The sequence below is a fragment of the Phytophthora sojae genome, assembly GCF_000149755.1.
Source record: "Phytophthora sojae unplaced genomic scaffold PHYSOscaffold_4, whole genome shotgun sequence".
NCBI lineage: Eukaryota > Oomycota > Peronosporomycetes > Peronosporales > Peronosporaceae > Phytophthora > Phytophthora sojae.
In genome coordinates, this window is record NW_009258118.1 from 2,805,372 (window position 1) to 2,828,240 (window position 22,869).

At 52.1% G+C, this 22,869-nt stretch overlaps 7 protein-coding genes across 7 annotated transcripts; 3 read left to right on the forward strand and 4 right to left on the reverse strand.

The window, feature by feature from the left end:
• Window positions 1-363: 363 nt before the first annotated feature.
• PHYSODRAFT_331382 (hypothetical protein) lies at window positions 364-2,160 on the reverse strand (the record flags this gene model as incomplete). Its single annotated transcript, XM_009528165.1, has 5 exons — window positions 364-457; window positions 495-604; window positions 667-773; window positions 1,110-1,374; window positions 1,621-2,160. 5 exons carry the CDS (start codon window positions 2,158-2,160, stop codon window positions 364-366), a joined length of 1,116 nt encoding a protein of 371 aa, XP_009526460.1.
• A 3,273-nt stretch (window positions 2,161-5,433) lies between these two features.
• PHYSODRAFT_372347 (hypothetical protein) lies at window positions 5,434-5,823 on the forward strand (the record flags this gene model as incomplete). The annotated part of the gene is made up of 2 exons (XM_009528166.1): window positions 5,434-5,667; window positions 5,746-5,823. Coding segments are annotated over 2 exons (312 nt in total), but the record flags the coding sequence as incomplete, so codon positions are not given.
• Window positions 5,824-9,036: 3,213 nt separating this feature from the next.
• PHYSODRAFT_314777 (hypothetical protein) lies at window positions 9,037-12,522 on the forward strand (the record flags this gene model as incomplete). Its single annotated transcript, XM_009528167.1, has 1 exon — window positions 9,037-12,522. The coding sequence occupies one exon, from the start codon at window positions 9,037-9,039 to the stop codon at window positions 12,520-12,522; it is 3,486 nt and encodes a 1,161-aa protein (XP_009526462.1).
• A 611-nt stretch (window positions 12,523-13,133) lies between these two features.
• PHYSODRAFT_417114 (hypothetical protein) lies at window positions 13,134-14,006 on the reverse strand (the record flags this gene model as incomplete). The annotated part of the gene is made up of 1 exon (XM_009528168.1): window positions 13,134-14,006. A coding segment is annotated over one exon (873 nt), but the record flags the coding sequence as incomplete, so codon positions are not given.
• Window positions 14,007-15,317: 1,311 nt separating this feature from the next.
• Window positions 15,318-15,626, reverse strand: PHYSODRAFT_416202 (hypothetical protein; the record flags this gene model as incomplete). The annotated part of the gene is made up of 1 exon (XM_009528169.1): window positions 15,318-15,626. A coding segment is annotated over one exon (309 nt), but the record flags the coding sequence as incomplete, so codon positions are not given.
• Window positions 15,627-17,042: 1,416 nt separating this feature from the next.
• On the reverse strand, window positions 17,043-20,618 carry PHYSODRAFT_314779 (hypothetical protein; the record flags this gene model as incomplete). The annotated part of the gene is made up of 2 exons (XM_009528170.1): window positions 17,043-17,332; window positions 17,393-20,618. 2 exons carry the CDS (start codon window positions 20,616-20,618, stop codon window positions 17,043-17,045), a joined length of 3,516 nt encoding a protein of 1,171 aa, XP_009526465.1.
• Window positions 20,619-20,982: 364 nt separating this feature from the next.
• On the forward strand, window positions 20,983-21,597 carry PHYSODRAFT_499595 (hypothetical protein; the record flags this gene model as incomplete). Its single annotated transcript, XM_009528171.1, has 3 exons — window positions 20,983-21,094; window positions 21,162-21,219; window positions 21,282-21,597. 3 exons carry the CDS (start codon window positions 20,983-20,985, stop codon window positions 21,595-21,597), a joined length of 486 nt encoding a protein of 161 aa, XP_009526466.1.
• Between the last annotated feature and the right edge of the window lie 1,272 nt (window positions 21,598-22,869).

The following is a 22,869-nucleotide window of genomic DNA, read 5'->3' on the forward strand; positions in this document are numbered from 1 at the left end:
CGTAGATAGTTTCTCCACCAGCCGCTACTCAAACAATGTGATTGGGAAATATTGATGTTTAAGGATAAGTTAATAATCATAGTTGAAAATTGCATTGGTCATTATTCTGTAATTGTGAGCTCGCTCCAACATAATTGGGAAAAGGTTGGGAATAGCTTTACGTCAAATACTGTTGGCTAAAATGCTCTATTGGGACAAATGGATGGGCCATGGGTAGGACAACTACATCCATACCGTCAAAATTCCAACTGTCCGACCAAGGTACCGGTACTAAAGCAAATCATTTTAGTGACATCTATTTCAATTTAATGACGCTACAAATCCCCTTCATTCATTCATTCATTCATTCATTCATTCATTCATTCATTCATTCAGCTTCGAGCCGGACAGCACAGCGGGAGGCAGCGACACGGACGGATGCTTGGCCTCGGGCAGATGGGGGTCCTCGAGGCCGGCACTACCAAGAGCAGGACAAGCAGCAGCGCGGCAGGAACGGGGACGGGTGCTCGGCCTCGGGTGGGGTGATGTCCCTCGAGACCGGTATTGCAAAGAGCATACGGGAGGCGTCGTGTACTGCTGCTTGGCCTCGGGCGGTGTGATGGCCCTCGGGGCCAGCAGCAGCAACAACAACGTGGTGCGCGTGAAGGACGTGGAGTGTGGTTAGACCTGGGGTGGTGTGATGGCCGCCGAGTCCAGCATAAGCAGGACCAATGAGTGCGGCTGCGGCGACACGGTCAGCTGGCTGGTCTCGCGCGGGTGATGGCCGCCGAGGGCTGCAAGATACAAGGTAAACATTTTATGTCCTGTCGTCCCTGTGGATGTCCTATTCTAACGTTATGTTTTGTGTAGTGTTGTTTATACTGTAGTAATGAACAAGTGCAAGAAAATATACAAAGAGGTTTACCCAAATTATGCTGTTGTTGTCCATGTATTTATGGATGTCGGTGGTATTGTCCCTTGCTCAGCGAGCCTGGTGTGCGGTGGGTCACTTTAACTTTGAGTTTGTTAGTGTATTTTGCTATGTGTTACAGTAGCAGATCAACCTTGCGCAGGCTTCAGCCGAATGAATGATGGAAGTGCTGATGGTGGCGTCGGATCGACAATGACACCTTGGTCAACGCGTTCATGGAACTGGGCGATGAGCGTGTCGAGCTTACCAACCTTTTGCATCTGACGAAGAGCCTTCAACGCCGAACCTGCTGCAACCGTGGAGGGGCCGTGTGATTTCAAGAAGGTGAGTGCGTTCTGCTGCGCTTGATCACCAAGCTCCAGGACCTCGCTTTTGTATGCAGGCGACGAAGTGTCAAGCGCGAAACCTTCAGGTAAGAAGAGCATGAGATACCCTGCGATGTGCCTGTTCTCGTACAACGCTGTCTTCATTGCAGAACACACGAGGCTCCGCTGTAAACCACTCGAACCAGATCGTCGACAATGACTGGGCTCCCTTCTTCTACGGGTGTGTCGTCGTAGCCCCTACTGGCGGTGGTTGCTCGGGGGCAGGAAGCGTGGCGTCGGTGTATGCTGGCTGAGTCGCGCCTGTGCTGGTAAGTGTCTTGAGGTGTGCTTTAACAGCTAATATGCGCTCGTCGAGTCGAGTCGTTTGTTCTGTATGAATAAAACATCGATCTGCTTGGACTGGCGCTTGATGAGATCAATCAACACAGGAGACGGCTCCTCACCACCACTTCCAGAAGCTTCTGATGCAGGAGGCGTCGCGAATGCCAGGCTGATTGCCACGCTCCACACCAGCAGCTCAGACTCACCGATGGCTCGTTCTGCTAGGAGCTCACGTATCTTCGTGATGTGCGGGCTGCTTGGGCAGAGCACTAACATGTCGGGGTAATGTATGAACAGGGTAGCCGTAAGGACATGAGCGACGTCGTCGTCGAGGTTCAAGTCAGCGTCAGCGAACGCCATCGTGCTGGAAACGAGAAGCTGCTGCAACTCGCAAGCGTGGGCCAAGATTGGTGTGTCCAGAGCGGCTAGCGTTGGTAGCCGTGCGCCGTCCTTAGGCTTCCAACCGCTCAGAACACGGGACACCTTTTGGTCGGCTTGGGTTGTATCAAGCATGTACCCGAACGCCTTGTTGACGCGGTCCAGCTGCCAGCCGCCGCGCTCAATAATCCAGTTTTCAGCCAAGGTACCGTCGTTGCCATGCATGGCTCCACCACGTGGAAATGAATGAGAGGTAAGATCTGGCGTCATGCGAATGCCTCGCAAATCGGCGAGCTTTTTTTAACTCTAACTAGCAATCCGTTGACGTATGCTTTCACACCAGGTACGACCCGCTTTGTCGAAGGAGCTTCAGATTCTTCCATAGAAGGCTGATCGTCGTCAACTTCGAGTAGTTCAATTAATGTAAGCTCCTGTACATCATCAATATCATCCGTGCTGCGCTTTTTGGCGATGAACTGGGGGAACATGCGCTGACTTGGTGCCTTCTGCATAACCAGCGCCACAGCCAGAGCTTGCAGATGACCAGCGGCAGCAGCACGCAGAGGACGAGGAGATGGCGGGGTGGCGGCTTGGGGATACCGAAACTAATGTAAGTAGATAACCAGTTGGTTCAATGAATGTATGCTTCTACGTCGTGCTGCCACCGTTGTAGAGCTCGAGCACATGTGCTGGTGCGTCTTCCAGAGCTCTAACTTCTTGCCAAAGGTGCTGGTATTTCCTAATGTGGTCGTTCAGTTTACCTTCTGCGTACATGCACTTCAGTACCTTGACGATTGTGCCGTGCGATTTTGCTTTGACATGCCCAGTCTCCAGAAACACAAGTACGTTCGCATCAGCCTCCCGACCCGAATTTAGGTTACGTCCTGTGGCCTCGCCCGCCTCTCCTGTCACGTCGTATCCAGTCGGACGGAAAATGCGCATGAGGCGACCGTGACCTTGCACTCGTGATAGCACCGCCGGTTTGGATGTGCACTAGGCAGAGGGAGACGAAACCACTCGCACCAACAGTTGTGAGCGGCTTCGTCCGAGAATGCGCACTAGATGCCGGTCTGCTTGCAGTATCGAATGCAGTGCTTGACGAGTTTGAGAGGCCTGCAGCCGCGGATGCTGGCTGCATGGTGGTTGCTGCCGGCGTCCCTTCTAGCCGCTGCACCCGCTGGTCCAACTCTCTAATTTCACCTGCCAGTCTACCCAGCAGCTTCGCTTGCCGCTTGAAGATCAAGGTTTGTCTCCGCAAAAGCTCGGCAGCACCCGTGCGTCGTGCAGCTGGGTTGCTTGTGAGTGTCCTTCGCGGGCTGCTGTAAGGTACGATGAATAGCAATTGCCCACGCAGAAATATCTGCTTCCGTCTTCGGTACCTGACGCAATGCATCTTGAACTCGTTGATGTACAGCGAATCCAGCGATAGACGAAGCATGTCCGGGTAGGGAATGGTGACGGTAGCAGTGAGGACGTCGACTACGTCGTCTTGCAAGCTGAGTCTGTCCGTAAAAAACGTCGCAGCCGAGAAAAGCTTGGCTTGAGCGAATCTGACGCAGATCCAGAGGATCAATGCCCCCAAGAGTAGGTAGCCGCGACGTATCTTTCGGATCCCATCCAGGTAACGATTTGCCGGCAGTGTATCTTTCTGCGCCGTCCCTCTATGTAATGTAAATTTCCGAATAATGCCCCTTACCCGTATAGTACCGTCTAAAACGTAACCCCACTGTGTGTCCCAGGGTTACATGGTTACATCAATACAAATATCAAATAATGTTTTGTGGATTTATTGTCGAAAGCATATTTATGCATGAAATACTTTATAATATACGTAATTTATCAGATTTTGTTTGAAAACGGGAGGGTCCTAATAAATAGTGTCCGGGGTATTATTCGGTAATTTCCGTTAGTTGAGCGCTTTGCTCATAGCACTAATGCTCCACCCTCCACGGTCTAGAATCCAAGGAGTGCTGATGTTGCCATCACTGATCGCGTTTTAGGCAGCCCCACGACGAAACGAATGCGATGACAGCCCTGGGGTCGGGTTCGCACCAAATTGTACTCCACTTGTGCAGCACGCGATTCACGTACGCGTGGATTCCAGGGACACTTACCTTTTTTGAATGTGCTCTCTTGATCGGTGGTTCATTGCTGGGGCTGGTGGGGGGACCGGTACGCGCATGGGGCAGTTCACGAATGAGTATTTCCCCATTTTAGTAGGCAGGATCTCTTGTGTATCTCGGGGAAACTGAACCACTTGGAGTCGATTGCATAATTGTAGTCACAGCTAGAGCGTGAAATGGGCAGGACGTAAAATCATTTGGGTCGTGAAATATGGACACTCCTTGGTACGAAGCGGCCTTCTTACGTTTAAAGGTGATGAATAGACACCCACCTGTGCACCGGTGCGAACACAATACACAAGGTCAAAACAATATTTGGCAAATTAATAGCACAAGTACTTACCAGGATAAACGGCGACCTGGTTTTTCACGAGACACATAGTGTCTGAAGACCACCCAACAAATACCACAGGGTGTTAAACAGGACTGCACCCTGGTAATCCTGTGCAGAAGCTGCCCCCTTCAAAATCACCAAACTAAGCGAGCGCAGATCGCGTTTAGTGCGTGGTGGTGCCTGGTGCATGAAGTCTATGCCTTGCTTGGAGCAGTACTTATCGAGGATCGACGCAATCTTTTATAGCCGCCGACCTGATACAGCACTTAGAGCCGGAAAAGGCCCAAGTAGGTGTCTTGACGTTGGCAAAGTAGCTAACCACCGAATTCTATGGGAGCAGCGAGCCCTTTGAGCTTTCCGTGAACGCTAGATACACTGCAAATTTGTCGAGAGCAATATAGGAAATGTCCCCAGTTAAGTTCCCACCTACAAATTCATAGATGGTGTTGACGCTGAAGCCTTTCGCGGCCGCGAAGTGCTCGAAGCCGTTGAGAGCCGTCCCAGGTATGAGCGCTTTCGTTGACATGAATCGTTTCTAGAGTGGCTATGCTGCCTCCAATATCGTCAATTTCGGACACCTTACACTCCGCGCCAAGTGCAATCACGCACCCGAGTTTGTAGCTATATCTCAGTCAATATTTAGAGTTAGGAGCTGCGCTTTAGATATGTTGCTGCTACTACCGTTACCGACCCCGCTCTTGTGTTAACGATCGGCATTTCCATGGCTGTGGTGGGGCTCACATACAAGCAGACAAATATGGCTTAGTGACACAATTATCACGCAGATTGGACCATACAAAAATTCATATATTAAGATTAGTGGTGGGGCCGTAAAAATCCCAACCAGTACGGCATTCGCAACGATGCCGCCCAAGCCACGCGTCAGCGACGAAGAACGCGGGAGAATCCAAGGACTGCACGAGGCCGGGTGGTCTAACCGTGCTATTGCACGCCGTGTCGGTCGCAGCGACCAAACGGTGGCTCGCATCGTCGCTCCGAAGGCGCCGACGGAGCCGAAGAAGCTCGGCCCCCCCGCCCGTCATGTCGGACCGCGAGGTGCGGCTAGTCGTGCGGAAGGCAGCAACCGGTGACTTTTCCGCCTCCCAGATCAAGGAGCTCGTCAGCAGTGCTGCCTCTCTACGCACCGTCCAGCGCGTTCTTGCGAGCGTGGATTGGTTGCAGTACGCGAAGATGGACAACACGCTGGAGCTCACGGCTGAGCACATGATCGCTCGCCATGAGTTCGCGAAGGAATGGCTACTCTACTCCAAGGATGTCTGGCTGTGCATCGTCTTTTCCGACGAAAAGAAATGGAACCTGGATGTTCCAGACGGGTATCAGCGCTACTGGTAGGACTTGCGGGTTCCGAGGCGTCAAACCGTTCGGCGCCAAAACGGCGGTGGTTCGCTTATGGTCTGGGGTGGCTTTAGCCGCGGTGGTAAGACGGAGCTAGCCATTTTTGTGGGTAAGCAAAACTCAGATGACTATGTGTATACTCTCTCTGAATACATGCTTCCTTACGCTCTCAAGTACTTTGGGCTGGAGTATATCTCTCAACAAGATAATGCTTCTATCCATACGTTGAAGTGCACGGCCGAATTTTTTGAGGAGCAAGAGGTGATGGTGATGAAGTGGCCCGCTCGTTCTCCGGACCTTAATCCGATAGAGAACTTGTGGGCCATTTTGTCGCGCACGGTGTACGACAACGGCAAGAAACAGTACTCCAGTGTGTCCGAGTTGCGCGAAGCGGTTCTGGTGGCGTGGGAATCTGTCGACCAAGCGACCCTGGTAACCCTGGTGGACTCCATGCCCAAGCGGCTCGTCGAAGTACTGGAAAAGCAAGGAGGAAAGACGCACTACTAGTTGACCCACATGTTACAATCATTCATAATATATGGATTTTTGTATGGTCCAATCTGCGTGATAATTGTGTCACTAAGCCATATTTGTCTGCTTGTATGTGAGCCCCACCACAGCCATGGAAATGCCGATCGTTAACACAAGAGCGGGGTCGGTAACGGTAGTAGCAGCAACATATCTAAAGCGCAGCTCCTAACTCTAAATATTGACTGAGATATAGCTACAAACTCGGGTGCGTGATTGCACTTGGCGCGGAGTGTAAGGTGTCCGAAATTGACGATATTCGAGAACTGTGGTTTCTGGAGCTATCTCAAGTTTCGGAGCTAAAATGGCGTTGCTCCAGAAATAGACTCCTTGGAGGTACTGGGGTACCCGATAGCTTCACTGGAGTTAAGTATAGGAGTATCCGCCGGTATTTTATCCGTAATATATTTCTGGGTTATACTGGGATAGAAAGCAACGTTAGTGCTGATATCAAATAGGATTATATCCGTGGTACATCAAGTCAAACTATGAACCCCTCTTGACATCTAACGTACTCGCCCGAATATAAGCCCGTACCGAGAAATACCGGTACTTAACGGTTAGTCCATACAAACTCAAAGCTTTGGAGCTGATACTATATCTGAAATTTTCAAGCTTCTAGCCCGGTATTATAAAATAAAGTCCGGGCTCTAATAGGGCGAGTACCTTAACTGGTATATTTTCTTGAAACCGGTACGACCCCAGTGCCGCACTGGGCCCTCCAAAAGGTTTATATGCGTGGGCAGGCTGAACCGGTAGGGTACCCATCACACTGGTATGACCCCGGTGCCCCACATCCCTCCAAAAGGTTTATATGCGTGGGCAGATTGAACCGGTGTGCTACCGACGACACTGGTATGGATCAGTGCATATATTGAGCTGGGTACGGACGAACGAAGTAAAGCAAAGAGAACGATTGAGGCGGATAGCAAGGTTCACATTTTTAATTTTATAAAACATTGCCAGTTAATATATCTACAGTTTGAGGAAACGTTTTAAGGGCAGATGTTGCGGCTGCGAAGCAGGCGCAGGAGAGGACCGTAGCTAATAAGAAAAGTAATTAAGGGGCTTATACCTAAATCTTCCTATCCCAGCCTTTGCGGAACCCTATTTTCGGATAATCCGGATTATATCTAGCTCCAGCTCCAGAAACTACATCTCTCTATTTATACAATGTTGGACTTACTGACTTTTGTAGACAAATATTACTTCTAAGGGCACCAGCAAATCCACGGTCGGCATCTTGGAACTTACACCTCAACCTTCTAGCCGAAGTAGATGCTGTCAAACAGAGAGGAACATCATGGTGAACCCGCTAGACTCTGCGCTTTCTTTTGAGTGCTTCCACGCGTCGGGCACTTTGTAATTGTCGAAGTTAGAGGACTTTGCCTAGCTAGGACCTTGTTGTGTGAGTTTTGCTCTTTCTGGTGTAAATATACACGGTTTTTGACCATTATTGTACAGTCTTTCACTAAAATTGCAATTGTTTCCGCCCGGAGGAAGTAAATATTTTTATGATGTTCGGACAAAATATGTCCGGATTTGTTTCGGCGACAGTTGGCCTTTCTCAAACAAGTATAATATACAGTGTGTTGATTGAATAAATTAACACAGGTCCTCTGGATAGAGAAGGACCAAAAGGGCCGTTTGGCCGGGTGTTTTTGGGTAAGTTTAAGTGCGGTAATTGGCCAATTTATCATTGAAAAACATCTTTAGAAAGCTGGGTTCGATCTAGATGCATGCCGCTACGTGAATGAAGCTTAGGATAGCATTATTCGCAAGAACTTCGCCCAAACACGGCACCCCCGCGTCGGTGGCCGCAACTCCTAAGCAAGGTCTTGAAGTGTCTGCTATGTACAAAGTAGAGGCCGACCAACAAAAGTTGGGCACACTTGCTGAAATCTCTATTCTCTATCTGCATGCCATGTACCAAAAACAACAGTAACTTCGGGGATAACAGCGATTTTAGTTTCTATATGCATTACAACTTCTTTGGTGCTATTGAACTATGAAGAACAAGCTCTTTCATGGTAAAATTGTGCTGCAGTAGTGCCCCTTATTGAGGCGGTTGTGATTGCCGATCAAAAACACAAATCAGGGTACTTCAAGTCTACGTGATATAATACATACAGGGGTAGGTTAGTGGGTCGAGATACCTTGCTTAGACGTCGCGGCCACTCGAGCTCGAGAATGCGTCGAGTGGCCGATATAGCTAGTTACAAGGAGCTCTATCTACGCTAGAACTGAAGGTGCAGTCACGAAACTTTGCCACATGAAAGATAACAAAGTAATGTACTTTATGTTGGTACCAATTTTCATAGCGTTCCGCAGTATTCCATACATTTCCGCTGTATATACCGCATAACAGAACTCATTATTCATACCCCAGAAACATTGAATTGAGTATTATTTGTGTACGCGGCATCAACATGAAAAGGGATCACCTTGAAATATACTAGGATTTGTATGGGCATGTACTTTCTTGGTGTGTAGTTTATGTGTCAGCCCAGGTGTGAATAAAGAGATATCTGCGAATTATGAGTTCAGTTATGCGGTACACCTGACCTATATTCCGTCTAAGTAGGGAGGGTTGGTGTTAATGACATTGCGGAATACTATTGGGCAACTCCTATTGTAAGATTTAGCTGTTAATTTCCTTGAACGGACACGATATTCTAATCGTTCTCGCAATATTTCATAAAAACGTTATTTTGAAAATAACGAATCCGATTTGCATCACATTTTCCCTTTATCCAAAACATGCAGCGCAACGGAGCTCGCGGAGGCGGTCGCGGCGGCTACCGGGGCCGTGGGCGAGGTCGAGGAGGAGGAGACGGAGGTGGCGGCCGCGGTCGAGGTCGAGGTCGCGGGCCTCCGTCCAACGGGTTCAACGCGCCAGGCTCCAGCAACCGCGGCGGGTCGTCGTCGGAGCCCGCCATCAGCCTGGACGAGAGCTTCTGCATGGAGATCCACGCGGCGCTGCAGGCGCTGGTGGAGGACGGCGAGCGGTCGGAGATGAGCTTCCCTCCCAGCTACGACATCACGCAGCGGCGCTACATCCACTCGATGGCGCAGAAGTACGGCCTCTTCTCCAAGAGCTCGGGCAAGAAGGGCGCCGGCCGCTTCATCCACGTGGCCAAGGTCAAGAAGAACGCGGCCATGCAGGAGGTTTCTTTGCGGCTGCCGGCCGCGCCGCTCAACGCGTCGACCGTGGAGTGGTTCCCTCCCGTTGTGAGGGAATATATGACCAGGTATCCAGCCCCCAACGCCGGGCTCGACCCGTGGAGTGCGCGGGACTTGAGCCCATTGGCCTCCGTGCCCAAGCGACACCAAGGACGAGGCGGTGCACCGCTCTTCAAGCCTCTTCCGAGTCGGGGTCAGGGGCATGAGGGGGTCAAGACCGTGAGGACGCCGCCCGTTGAGGCCACCAGGTTGCCGGTGTATGGATACCGAGAGCAGATCTTGGAGCTCGTGGAGAGCAACCAGCTCGTCGTGCTGTCGGGAGACACTGGTTGTGGTAAATCCACGCAGATCCCGCAGTTTCTGCTGGATGATGCGTTGGCTCGCGGACGTGGAGAGGAGACGAGGATTATTTGCACGCAACCGCGAAGAATTAGTGCGATTTCGCTGGCGGAGCGAGTTGCGCGCGAACGATCAGGGCCGCGTGGGGAAGATAGCAAGGAGGTGGGGCATGCGATTCGGTTCGATTCGTCTTTTGACGCCAAGCGATCCAAGCTCATTTTCTGTACGACGGGAACGCTGCTGAAGTGGCTCAACAATGACCCACTTGCTCGTGGATTTTCGCACATCATTTTGGATGAAGTGCACGAGCGCGACCAGTTCACGGATTTCTTGCTGATTTTGATCAAGACGTCGATTCTCAAGCAGAGACCAGACCTCAAGGTGATCCTCATGAGTGCTACTATCCAAGTGGAGAAATTCTCGCAGTACTTTCAACCTGACTTCCCAGCGCCCGTGTTGCAAATGGTCGGTGGCACCAACTTTCCTGTGACCACGCTTTTCCTGGAGGACGTGTTGGCGTTGCTGGAGAGTGACCGGAGCTCACCGTTGCCTATTATGGATGACTCACGAGTCGGTCGTATTGGAGGCGATTCCAGCAGTTCAACTGGAGGAGCAACGAATAACGGGCTGGAATGTCCGTTGTGTGGTGGCTCAGGTATTGCTGATGAGGAGGCATTCGGTATGCACGTGGCAACCTGTTTTGGCGAACCTAGTGCGGATTTTGGATCTGCACCTACTCCGGAGCCTGAGATCACCCCCATAGCAGTTCCTGTTGCTGCTATGGGAGACGTTTTGCAAGCCGCGCTGAGTGAGATCGACGAGTCTGCGAAGGAGGCACTGCTTTCGACTTACATGAAGCAACTAGACGCTCTGCGGCAGGATCAAGCAGTGGACTACGATCTGTTGCTGCAGCTACTCTTCCTTGTGAACCGCACGTTCCCACTGGATGATGATGGAAAAGGAGCCATTCTCGTGTTCTTGCCTGGGTGGGAAGAAATCTCGTTTATGGAACGGGCCTTACTTAACTCACCGGCAACGGCAGCGACGTACGAGATTGCTCTTCTCCACTCGCGCTTGTCAGCTCAGGAGCAGCGCCGCGCATTCATGACACCTCCGCATGGAAAGCGAAAACTGGTTTTGGCGACCAACATCGCCGAAACGAGTCTTACGATCGAGGATGTCGTGTTTGTTGTGGACTGTGGCAAGTCGAAGCAAGCGCATGCCCTTGCTGCGACCTCGAGTTCATCCTTCGTAATGGGACTGCAAACCACGTGGGTGGCACGCGCGAACTGTGTGCAACGCACAGGACGTGCTGGCCGTGTCCGTGCCGGTATCTGCTTCCGTCTTTTTTCGAAGGCACGATACGAAAACGCCATGAAGGAGTTTATGTTGCCCGAGTTGCTGACCACGCCGTTGGAGGAGCTGCTGCTGCAGATTAAGCTTCTTCAGCTAGAGAAGAAGCTGCACATTCGCGATGCTAAGGAGTTCTTGCTGGAAGCTATGGATGCGCCCAGCGAGACTGCAATTGATGCCTCGTTGCAGCGACTGGAAGACATGCGCGCCCTCGCAAACAGTGGAAATGGCAACCAGGCACTCACACTCCTTGGTTGGCATCTTGGACACATTTGTTCGGGTGGAGTGGCTGTACAAATGGCGAAGCTGCTCCTATGGGGGCACACCTTCGGCTGCTTCGACGCAATCCTGCAGACCACGTGCACACTGAGCGGATATCGAGACCCTTTCATTAGCTTCCTCGGCATGTCACCTGAAGAGCAGCGCCAGGTGGACGCTTCGAAGAAGGCTTTTGCACGAAATGGGTCCCCGCCATCGCTCATCCTACAAAGCGACCATTTTGTGTTGTGGAAGGCGTTTGAGGCTTACCTCGACGCACGAGCGCGCTCCTCATTCAAGACAAAGGACGCCTTCTGTGCTCGGAACAAGTTGCACCGGCAGACGCTAGAGCAACTCCTGGCCATTTACAAGCAGCTGCACCAAGACATGGAATCGATGGGTCTCTCACCTGCGACTCAACTGGTGTCGACCCCAGTGTCAAGGACTCCTCCTACCGTGGAGAGTGTTGCCCCCTACCTGATGGCTCTGAGTATTGGCATGTACCCGAACGCGTTGTTTACTCGCTCCGGCGGTGTGAGCCGCAACTGGACCTCCAAAGAGAAGGTGAAAGTGAAGATGGACGGGTCGTCTATGGTGACGTGGAGCATAGCCAATCCCCAGAAGCACAAGAAGAAGCAAGCATCGGAGCAGGACGACATTGGTCCTCCCGACGAGTGGCTGGTGTATCACGAAATGATGCAGTCGGAGCGTACGCGTGTCGCTAAGTACGGTACCAAGCTCCCGTCACTTTTGCTGCAGGCGCTACTTATGGGCTCCGTGGAGTCGCAGACCGTCGAAGAGCAAAAAGCTGACGAAGAAGTTGACGACGATGGTTCCGCGGTGCCAAGTAAGTGGCTTCTTGTGCTGGACGACTGGATAGTGTTCGAGCTGGGCAGTGCGGATGAAGCGCGTTGGCTCGCATTGCTGCGAGAACGCCTTCACGCTACGTTCATCCGACACCTGGAGCGTTTGCATGCCAATGCTCAGCAATCAGGTAGTAGTGCAAAGACATTGTCGGAAGCAGATCTGCAGCTCAGACAGCACGATGCTGAGCTTCTCCACGCCTTGGTGGCCTGGGTCTCGTCTGATCTGCGTCGTGGTGCTCGTCGCTAAGCCAGAGGGAGATAACGAGGTGTAGATACTGTCGAGTTCCTCGAAAATACATCGACATGAAGGGAAACTCTGAGTGGAATACAACAGAGGCCAAAACTTTTTATTCTGCTGCCATAGCTCATACTACTGCATAATGAGCACCTGCACGTCTACGAGAACGATGACCGACGGCGCATCCGTAGCTGCAGACTGTTGAGCATTGCACTGGCTGAGGCAGAATACGCGTTGATTTTTGGGATGGGAGGCTGGGAAGGCGAGTAATTGAGCTCTTCGGCGGCTTGGAGGAAGTCGTCGATGGAAAACTCGTACTTGTGCAAGTGCTGCATGACGCAAGTGAGGGCTTTGCGCTTACCCCTGTCGCCTCCGCCGTAGATCTCGACAATGCGGCCCAAGATGGCTTCGAACTCCCCAAGCGTACTGCGCAACTCTGACTCACTGCCCGATCCTACACCCATGGCATTACCGGAACTGTTGAAACCGGGGGCAGCAAGCAGCCCGCTACGCTCTCGTGCTTGCTTCACATCCTCCTGAACGAGCGAGCCTAGCTGCTTCACGGATGTCCGTTTGATGTGAGTGATCTTGTTGCGGAACTCTTGGATGATGCTGTGAGCCATCTCCGGGTAGTGCAGCGAGATTCGATCGAGCCCGTGCAAGCTGAGCACGAAGAGGCTCATGTACGTCTTGGCTCGAATACTTGCAGCTCGCTTGGAGCGCGTGAGCATCGCGATCTCACCGAAGTAGCTCCCCTCGAGCAGCGTTGCAACCACCTGCTCCTCGCTCGTTCCAGCCTTGAAGACTACTTCGGCCGCGCCTTTGACGAGGAAATACATGTGACGGCCTACCTGGCCTTCCTTGAACACGTACTCGCCTGGGGTGCAGAACTCAGGATCTAAGATCCCCATGAGGTAGCTCACACACGCATCATCTTGCGTGGCGAAGAAGCCGATCTTACTCACGACATCGCGGTTCAAATGCAGCACCAATTGACTACGGAGATCGTCTGACAGCGCCGATAGAATGGTTTCCTCATTTTCGTCGTCACGCTGTAGGAGATAGTACTCGTAGTAGCGGCGGAGACGGTCGGCCAATGGTCCAGAGATTCCTCGTTCACGGAGATAGGCTTTGAGGTGGTCAATTCGAGTGCGAAACGTGTCCGAAGCCTCGTTCAGCTCTTCAACCACGCTAGAGAGTGTACCCACGACATAGGTGAAGGTTGAGGCGCCAACGAGGACTCCGATGGAAACGTAGCCAACTTCCGCAACTGTAAGCGGCGGGCTGTCTCCATACCCCACCGTTGTCATGGTCGTCACGGCCCAGTAGAGGAAGTAAACGTACATATCGCCATTCGAGTTCTGTTCGTCAGGAAAATACGATCTGATAGTCCGTCCTTCGTTCGCATCCCGTGCTACGCGTGCAACAAAAAAGTAGCCGCATGCCAGGGTGTGTGCGATGAAGCTTACACGGCACATCAAGCGCATCACGCGGGCGATGTTATGGTGCGTGGATAATGCCGCCCCCAACGCTGTCGAACTTTCCTCTCGCTGGAGTGTATGGATGAACTTGAACACACGCGCTAGCTTAAGCAAGCGGAGAGAGTGCACCAAGCTCAAGACCCACGACTGCGCGCCCATGTGATGGAACGTTTCGTCTGATATTGCCACAATTACCGAGATGGGGAGTGCCGACAGCAAGTCCATCCAAAACCAACCTCGCACATACTCGCGCCACTTGGTGCGTCGCTCAATAACGGCAGTGTGGCCCTCACCAGGCAGATCGACGACCACGGCAGTGCGTAAATTGATGACGATGTCGATGGCAAACGCAATTTCGACTATAACGTCCATGCCTGTGCTCAGTGTAGTACCTTCGTCCCCAAGAAAAGCAGCTTCGTACGGGATGGCGATCGCGCAGTATCCGAGAAGAATGCTGGTGAAGATATCCCACGCAAGCTTACACCAGTGGAACGGATTGATCGGTGTCAGCAGCTTCCACTTGATGAGCTGCCATTTCGACATTGCGTTGGTGGTCTTGGCATCTTGAGAGAGAAGCCAAGTCATATTCATCTTCTCTGTTGCCGAGTTGAAAACCGATACACCCATAGATAACTGGAGATCGAGAGATTGCAGAAGGGGGAGTGGCAGCGAACGATAACTTCTCAAAACACCATCGAGCAGCACAGTCAACGTAGGGTACAAGTTCTCGAGACCGGCAACTCCAGACACGGGGTCGTTGTTTTGAGAGACAATGAACACGCGATATCGAGCCACTGTCTGCTCGAAGACGAGGTCGTACATTGCACTCCTCTCGCCGTGATAGTCGATCATTGCGTGCTCAGCGTCTGGGAATTCCTCAATGAGATGGTCGAAATCTTCTTTAGGTAGAGTGAACAGATCGCTCGTAGCTTTTGCTGTGTAAGTATTAGCATGCGGAGCGTACTGAAGGAGCGATGCTTCGCCAAATACGCCCCTCTCCGTAAGAATTTCTAGGACCACAATCCAGTCAGGATTTTCGGGCGGGGTTCGTCGTACTTCAATGATACCTGTGTTGAGAATAAACATTTCGGTTCCTACACAGCCCTCTCTGGCAAGCACGTCTCCGTTGACGACGATGAGGGGCTTAATAAACATTGCCATATCCAGCACGAACTGGGTGCTGAGCCGCTTGAACGCTGGGATCCGAAAAAACGTGTTTTTATAAGTTTCGTGGAGAATCTCACCCCGTAAAGAAAGCGAAAATTCACAAAGCAGCTCACGCTCATCAAACGCGCTCGTCTTGGCGATATAGTGGCGGAAATATCGCATGAGTCGAACCTTTAGAGCCCGAGGGAGGCGCTTCTTGTGAATGAAAGCTTGCACCATGCTGAGCTTCCGCGCTCGTGTCGTTGTTTCACGGTGCCAATTCTCGAGAATTTTGGTCAGGCTACCAATGATCAAGCCAAATCCGCTTGCGCCGACAATTGAGACGGCCATTGAGAAGAGTCTCTCGCTTTTATTGGTTGCGTGGATGTCTCCGTAGCCCACTCCACACACTGTGGCAACGACCCAGTAGAAGCTGTAAATGTAGCGCTCACTGACACTGTCATTTTGTACCATAGCGTCCTTCATCCACGTATGACCTTCATTTTCTGTGGTATAGCCTATTAGATGCCAGAAGCACGAGAAGATGTGCGTCACCAGCAGCACTTGGCCAATAAGCCGCGTAAGCCTGGCCAAAACAGCGTCCAAATCGAACGCATCTTCAACTTTTGCGGCAAAGTGGCGCAACTTGATCAACCGAGTCAGCTTCGTAATGCGCAGGAGTCGCGTTAGTCTTGCAAGCCGGAGCGAGAGAACCTGTGCGTTCGAGATGCTGTCGTCTTCTCCGCTGCCAATACCTGACGTGGCATCAGTGGACTGGACGAGAAAATAGTCGAGCGGGAGGAAGGCCAACACATCAGGCAGAAACCACGACGCCAGATAACGCTTCGCAATAAGTCGACGGTCCCGAGCCATGTTTTCGTCGTCGTCCGGGTAAAACCCGACCAAGAAATTGTGAACCACATCCAGAAAGAACAAGATATTCGAGAAAATAGCTACCACCCGCACTGCAAAGCCCAGTTGAACCTCTGGAAACCCCATCTGGAACGGCACCATCACGGCACTGTAGAGCACAACGAGCATGATTATCGAGTCCCACGCGAGTTTTTCGTTGCTGCGTGGGTCTAGAATCGGAGGGTCCAGCAGGAAGCTCAGAGGCCGCTTGTAGTTATGGTAGACCTGTGAAAGCCAAATGACAAACCGTAAGCGTGGTCCCGGGGGCCCTGGTTGTGAGGCTAACGCTGAACGCTGCTTTCGTAAGCCCGGAAGAACTTTCCCCTCTTGGGATATTCGTCCTGCTGATCCTCGGGGGTTATTTATCATCGAAGACGTCGAGGGCATTCGTCCAACGGATCCCAACCGAGGCGGCACGTGGCTGGGTACTGGAATCGTGCCTGTGAATGACCCGCGTCGCGTAGCTGCTCGATCCATGGCGGCCAGAGGGGTAATCGGAGTGCTGGTAGAGCCCCGACGTTCTTCAAAGTGGGACCCCCGTGGGAATCTCTCGCTCTCAGATGCAGGCGCGACTCGTGAAGTCTTGCGAGACCCAACCTTGCTGAATACGTGGGCGTTTGGGATACTCGGTCTCGCGTCATTGGCGAGTGAACTTTGCGGTCCGGTGGGCATGGAAGTATGGACTTGTGGCGGTCCGTTTTGGTTCATGACGCTCTGCTCCACCACGTCATCCAGTGCCCAACGCCGCTCACGCTGCCTCCTGTCAAGTCTTGCTCCGCTTCGGCTGCTGTCGCCGTTTGCACTCCTGCCTTGGACGGGCTCAACGCAATATTGTGGTGGACTATCCGTCATCCGTTTCGAGTCGTTTCGTGACACGAAAGCTAAAAACTGCATTTGGAGTGAGGTTGAAGGGGGCTATTCTTGATTGTTTCGCTTTTCAATTCCGACATCTAGCGTTATGTGGCCTATTTACGCTGAATGCAACTTAGGTTAGATAGTATCTTCTTGGTCGATGGGGAAAATGGTCTCGTGGCTCTTCTTCTTGGAGAAGTCGACCAGGAGCTGGTCACGCTCACGACAGATTGTCCGTGGGTCTGGCGCGAAAAAGACTTGCCACACTTTCGGCAAGAACGCTGGAGTCAGCCCGGTGATGCAGCAGAAGAACGTGAGGAGGAGTGCGTTCGTGATGGCACCGACGTACAGGATGCCGTAGAACTCCCGTCCGAACGCTATCATGGAGGAGATGGCGAACGTCACGACCCACCAAAAGAGCACGGAGGCTGAAGCGAGTATCAGCAGAATCCTGGAACTGCTGGTCGCTTCGAGGAGTAGTCGTGCACTGGCAAGCACTACAACCGCGAGGTTTTGGGCCATGCCAAGTGCCCATAAATCGTTGTCTCTTCCTGTTCCAGACCACGGCGCGAGCGGCAATAACTCTGCAGGTACCAAGATGATCAGAGCAGAACCGACCACGGCCTCGAACATCCAGTACGCAAAGCGTCTGCGGTTGAGGAATACGTGGTGGTACCCATCCTGGTAGAGTCTTGGGTAGAAGAGCACCGTGCGTGCCGAGATGTCGTCGTCTTTGATGGAGAAGACGAGGATCGGGAGTGCCGTAAAGCCAATGTTGAACAGCTGCAGGAGCGTGTCGAAATACGTGCTTTGTCCGGAGTAAAGACAGTAAGCGCCGTACACGAACTGCGGCAGCACCAGCAGCACGTTCTTGTAGAACACGTACAACGTCAGCACTGCGATCCGCCGATTCATGGCACGGCCGTGTACCAGTAAAAGCCGTTGTAGGAATCTGAAAGCTGGCAACGAGTAGTCGCTGGCGTCCGAGGCTTGATGTCCTTCTTCACCAGCGATGCCAACTCCGATGTGTGCTCCTTGGATCATCGGAACGTCGTTTGCACCGTCACCTATCGATAGCGTAACCTTGTCAGGGCAGAAGTTGCGTACCATCCCTACGATCAACTCCTTCTGCTTCGGACTGATGCGAGCGCAGAGCACAGATTCGCACTCCATGCATAACTCGAGGAATTCCTTCTCGATGCCAAAGCCCGTAACAGCTTCGACCACCGTATCGTCAATCAACAGGGCAAGTCCAGCTCTTGCCTTCGGCAGCGGTACTGCTCCACTCTTGAACGTTATTGAGCTTGAATTACTGTCACTTCCTCCCAGTTCGCTTTCCTCACGAGCTCTTCGCAGCTCCTTCTCGAGGAAATCAATCGCGTCCTGCTTCGATCCTTCCATCCACGAGCTCGAGCTCTCGCATAACCGAAGAAGTCTCATATCGGCCGAAACCAACCGCACAGCGTGCGCTACGTTTGTAGCCGTGTCGGCTCGGTCGCCCGTGAGCATCCAGACTTTAATGCCGGCGGCTCGGAATTTCTCTAGCGCTTCGGGGGCGCCTTCCTGAATCTTGTCCTCGATGGCAGAAACTCCGACGAATGTGAGGCGACATTCGAGCTCTGAAATGATCTTCGCTAGCTCCTCCTCTGATGCCCCCCGAGTGGTGTTGTTCTTGAGCGCCGAGTAGCGAGCGTTCCAAGCGCGATACTCATCGGCGCTCACCTCGCGTTCAGCAATGCACAAAACCCGTAATCCGTTCGCGGAGTATAGCTTCATTTGCTCCTTCGCCTGCAGCACCGTACTCGGTTTATTGGCCGACTCGCTCAGCGCCTCCATGATCACGGAATCTGCCCCCTTCGTCATGAGAATGATCCTCCCGGACGGCTCTCGGCACAGGATCGAGCTCTTCTTACGGTCACTCGTGAACTCGAACAAGTGAAGTATCTCCAATTCAGCATCTTTACCGTATACGCGCACCACAACTCGCGTGTTGTTGCGATCACAGAGCTCCACACCCGCTTGTGCTGCCGCAATCACCAACGCGCGCTCATCTGGAGACGGACCTGCGTATTCCTTCTTCACAGGCTTTGAGGACTTAGTCGAAGCTTGAGACGTGGACGACGCACTAGGCCAGATGGAGTTGTTTACAGCCAGATTGATGAGGAACCTCTGCATGGGCGTGCTCTTGAACGGGAAGGACGACAGAGCGATCGTATTTCTCCGGCGTGATGGTTTGTCTGGCGCTTCTTCAGGGTTTAATGCACCTACGATAACCTCGTGAACAGCCTTCTCCAAGATCAACAGCGAGCCATCTTTCTCATCAAAGTCGAACGTCTCCCCATCCACATGACACGAGCGGAAGGCCATTCGATTGCAGGTGAGCGTTCCCGTCTTGTCGGTGAAAATATGTTCAACAAGCCCAAGCTCCTCGTTCAGCTCGGAAGACTGGACGCAGACGACGTGCTTCTTGTCTACCGTGTTGGAAGACGTAGAGAAGGACGGACTGCTGGGGGACAAGCGCATGCCTGGGTCATTCGTAATTGCTCGAGCTTGGAAGTAGCGGGTGAAATCGATTGTGACTTGCAACGAAATGGGCACAAAGTTGGAGAAGAGCAGCATGTACGCCAGGAAGAGCCACACGAAGTCCACGAACGTGCTGTCTTTGATTTCGTCAGGGATAAACGGGTTGCGCTGTACGCTTGATGAGCCCACAAGCTGCGCCTCCACCACCACGGCGACAATGAGGATGACGACCTGCACGACCACAATCCAGACTGTGATTTGGTTGATGAAATGGCTCAGCCAACTGGCCTTGATGGGTGTTTCGGAGGCATTCTGGCGCACACGCGTGTCGTCTCCCGTGTAAATGACCACGCCGATGACCCAGGGCGTGTCTTTTAGATGCGTGCCTCGTAGCAACACATGCGAGATATCCAAGCTTAGAGAGCGAGTCTCCGATAGCACCAGCGTTCCTTTGAACTTGTCGATCGATCGGTTCGGGGGCTCGCACTCGATGAATACACTGGACAAAAGCGTCGTCGCTTGAGCTGTCAATTGCTGGCCATCGCTGGGAAAACAGTCGCGATAGGGAGGACGACAGAGCTCCGGCTGCACGAAGCGCGGTTTTAATGAAGACTCGCCGTCTAGATTCGCAGTCATCACGTAGCATTGGCCGTTTGGGGAGCCCGACGCGACCAAAGCGATGTCGGCAGGAAGCTCCTCGTTCTCTCCGACCCGAACCAATTCCCCAACTTTCAACTCTTCGCACGTTGCGGGGTGGAAGCTCCTGGCTTTTCCATCGGAGAAGGTGAACTTTTGCACTTGGGCTCTGTTCTGCTCGGCGTCGGCTTGATGTCGCTGCACGTCCTCCATGACATCTCTTACGCCGCTGACTACGATGATAAACATCAGCGGGACGACCATGGTCGGCACCCCGTTCGAAGACGTCACTTGGGGCAGCAACTGCAAGACCGTGATCACCAGGAAGTAAATATTGGAAAAACGTGTGAACTGCTTGAATAAATTTTTGGGCAAAAAGTTGTACGCGGTGTAGATGGCTGTCTTGACAGCGTTTGACGGGAAGATTTGCGATTGCTCGTTCGTGCCGAACTGGACGGAGCGGAAGGCGTCCGGGTCGTCAGAGTCCTTATTAGCGCCGGGCTTTGACGAGATGACAATGTGGCTGATGCTGCTCACAAACGAATTCGAAGACATGACGGCTTCGTCCCCTTCCAGCAATTCGAACTTACGCGGCGTACGCAAGTTTTCGAGCCGCCGTTGCAGTGAGTTTTCCTCCGATGTTGGAGGGAGCCAAGAGGATAGTCCAAGTGAGCACATGCACCCCAGGTTGAGTCTATGTTGGCTGTGCAAACAGCGGTGCTCTTCTCAATATAACGGTTCTTGGCGGACTTCCAGATATAGGGGCAGAAGCTCATGTGTATTTGGGTTCGTGTACTTGGCAAGGCAAGGATAGCAGCACGATAGGTGAGTTCAGTGAGCGAAAAAATAGGTTTGCAACATTCATGACGGACAGATATGGAGCTGTTTGAGTCCACTCAAAGCGATATACGGGTGGTGGATGGGAAGCAGCGACAGCAAACTCAGTGCCCAAGCTCAGGCACAGCAGGAAGAGCAGTATGCGATTCAAATGAAGAATCCAGCGGTGGCTGCAGCCATCGAAGCGCTCGAGAGTAAGAAGCCCCTCGAGTTAATAGTCGTTCTACTTAATCTGCTTGAGAGCTCACGGCTTGGTTGCAGTCGACAAAGCGACCACGGGGCTCAAGTTTTACCAGCTTTTCGCTGCGATGGATAAAGAGTAAGAACACAAAAGGATTCACCGGATTCAATACGCTCACTCGTGTTCTCTACATTGCACAGTGGAAGTAAATCGATCGACTTGGAAGAATTTCACCAGTTTTTCGAGCTATCGCACACAACATTCTCCGATCTTGTGTTTAGCAACTTGGGCAAGCAAACTCCAGCTCGAGGTGTCACATTTGATGGTAGTGCCCACAATGCGTATTTCCTGGGGGTCCCACTGGCTATGACACTAATTCTTCTGTGTAGACTTCGTATTAAACCTGTGGAACTTTTGCACCATGTCCCCTCAAGACATTTATACTCACGTTTTTCGGCTCTACGGTATGCTCATGCGGCCACAAATTATTACGATGACGTAGGCCTAACTACATAATTCTTCTTCGCACCAGACGATGATCACAACGGAACTCTCGATGCTGCCGAGTGCGAAAGCCTCTTTCGTCTCCTGTATCACACAGAAAATCTCCCCAGTATAGTGAAGAATCAGCTAAAATCCATGACTTCAAACGATAGCGGAGCAATTACCCTTGGTTCGTATTAGTAAGCACCGAAAAGGTATGAACGGGGGGCGCCTAACGTCTTTATCCTATTATCCTTTGTGGCAGACGAATTTCTGGCGATGTGCACGAGTAAAGCAAATTTGTTCAAACCGATCTTCGACCTGCAAACAAGGGCACGCACAAAGAGTCTGGGGGTTAGCTATTGGTCAAGTGCCAGCAAGAAGAGGGCGAAAATACTCAGCGGAGACAAAGACGTATTTGAACTAGCAGCGAACCGACTTCAAGCTATCCGCGGTCAACCAGGGAGTTCTCCGTCTCGAAGCAACATTTTATCGGGGAGTCCTGTTCGCAAGCTGTCCTCGAGCTCAGCATCTTCACTGAGTGCAACAGATACACATTCCCCTAAAATACCGGAACAGCCTTCTGGTCCAGTGGATAAAAAGTCTCTGGAGACATGGATTCAAGTGGAGGCGAACAAAGAGCCCCTTGTTCAAGCGTACGTGACGGCATTCAGCCAAGCGTATGTCGCTGAAGCTCGCTTAAAAGAGCAGTCACAGAAAGCACTAGCTACTCCCAGTCAAGACCAGCTTCTGCTCGACTTACGCTACACGGTGGCAGTCTCAACTAAGAGTACGAACTACTGCGGCTTTTGTTTTGCACCATTGCCCTTTACTCACAAGAGAGACATTATCTTGATGAATGTCCAGGGCGAGATGAAGCTAAGAGTGCGTTGGAGGAGCTGTGGGAGCAGGAGCAGTCCTCGCTGATCGCAGAGCGCCACGACGCGGTCACTACGTTGGTAAGGAGTATCTCCACAAAGACCCTACACAAGCAGACAGGCAAAAAGGTTAGCATCGCTCCTGGCACCTTTTGTCACGTATTTCTTCCTACTAACCTTTTGAAATGGACACTGGACCCTGTAGTCCGCTGACAAAGTCGTCAAAAGCTACACGCAGAAGAAGCTGGACGTCGAAGAGAGCAACATCCGCAACCGCTTCAGCGAGCGTTGGCAAACGTTAGAACGTGCCGCCGAGCTTGTGGCTCAACGGGATCTGGACGCAGCCAATAAATCCTCCAAAGCCGCAGGCTTGTCGCCCACAAGACCAACAACTGGAGCTGCCCCCACAGCCCGCAAATAAAACAAC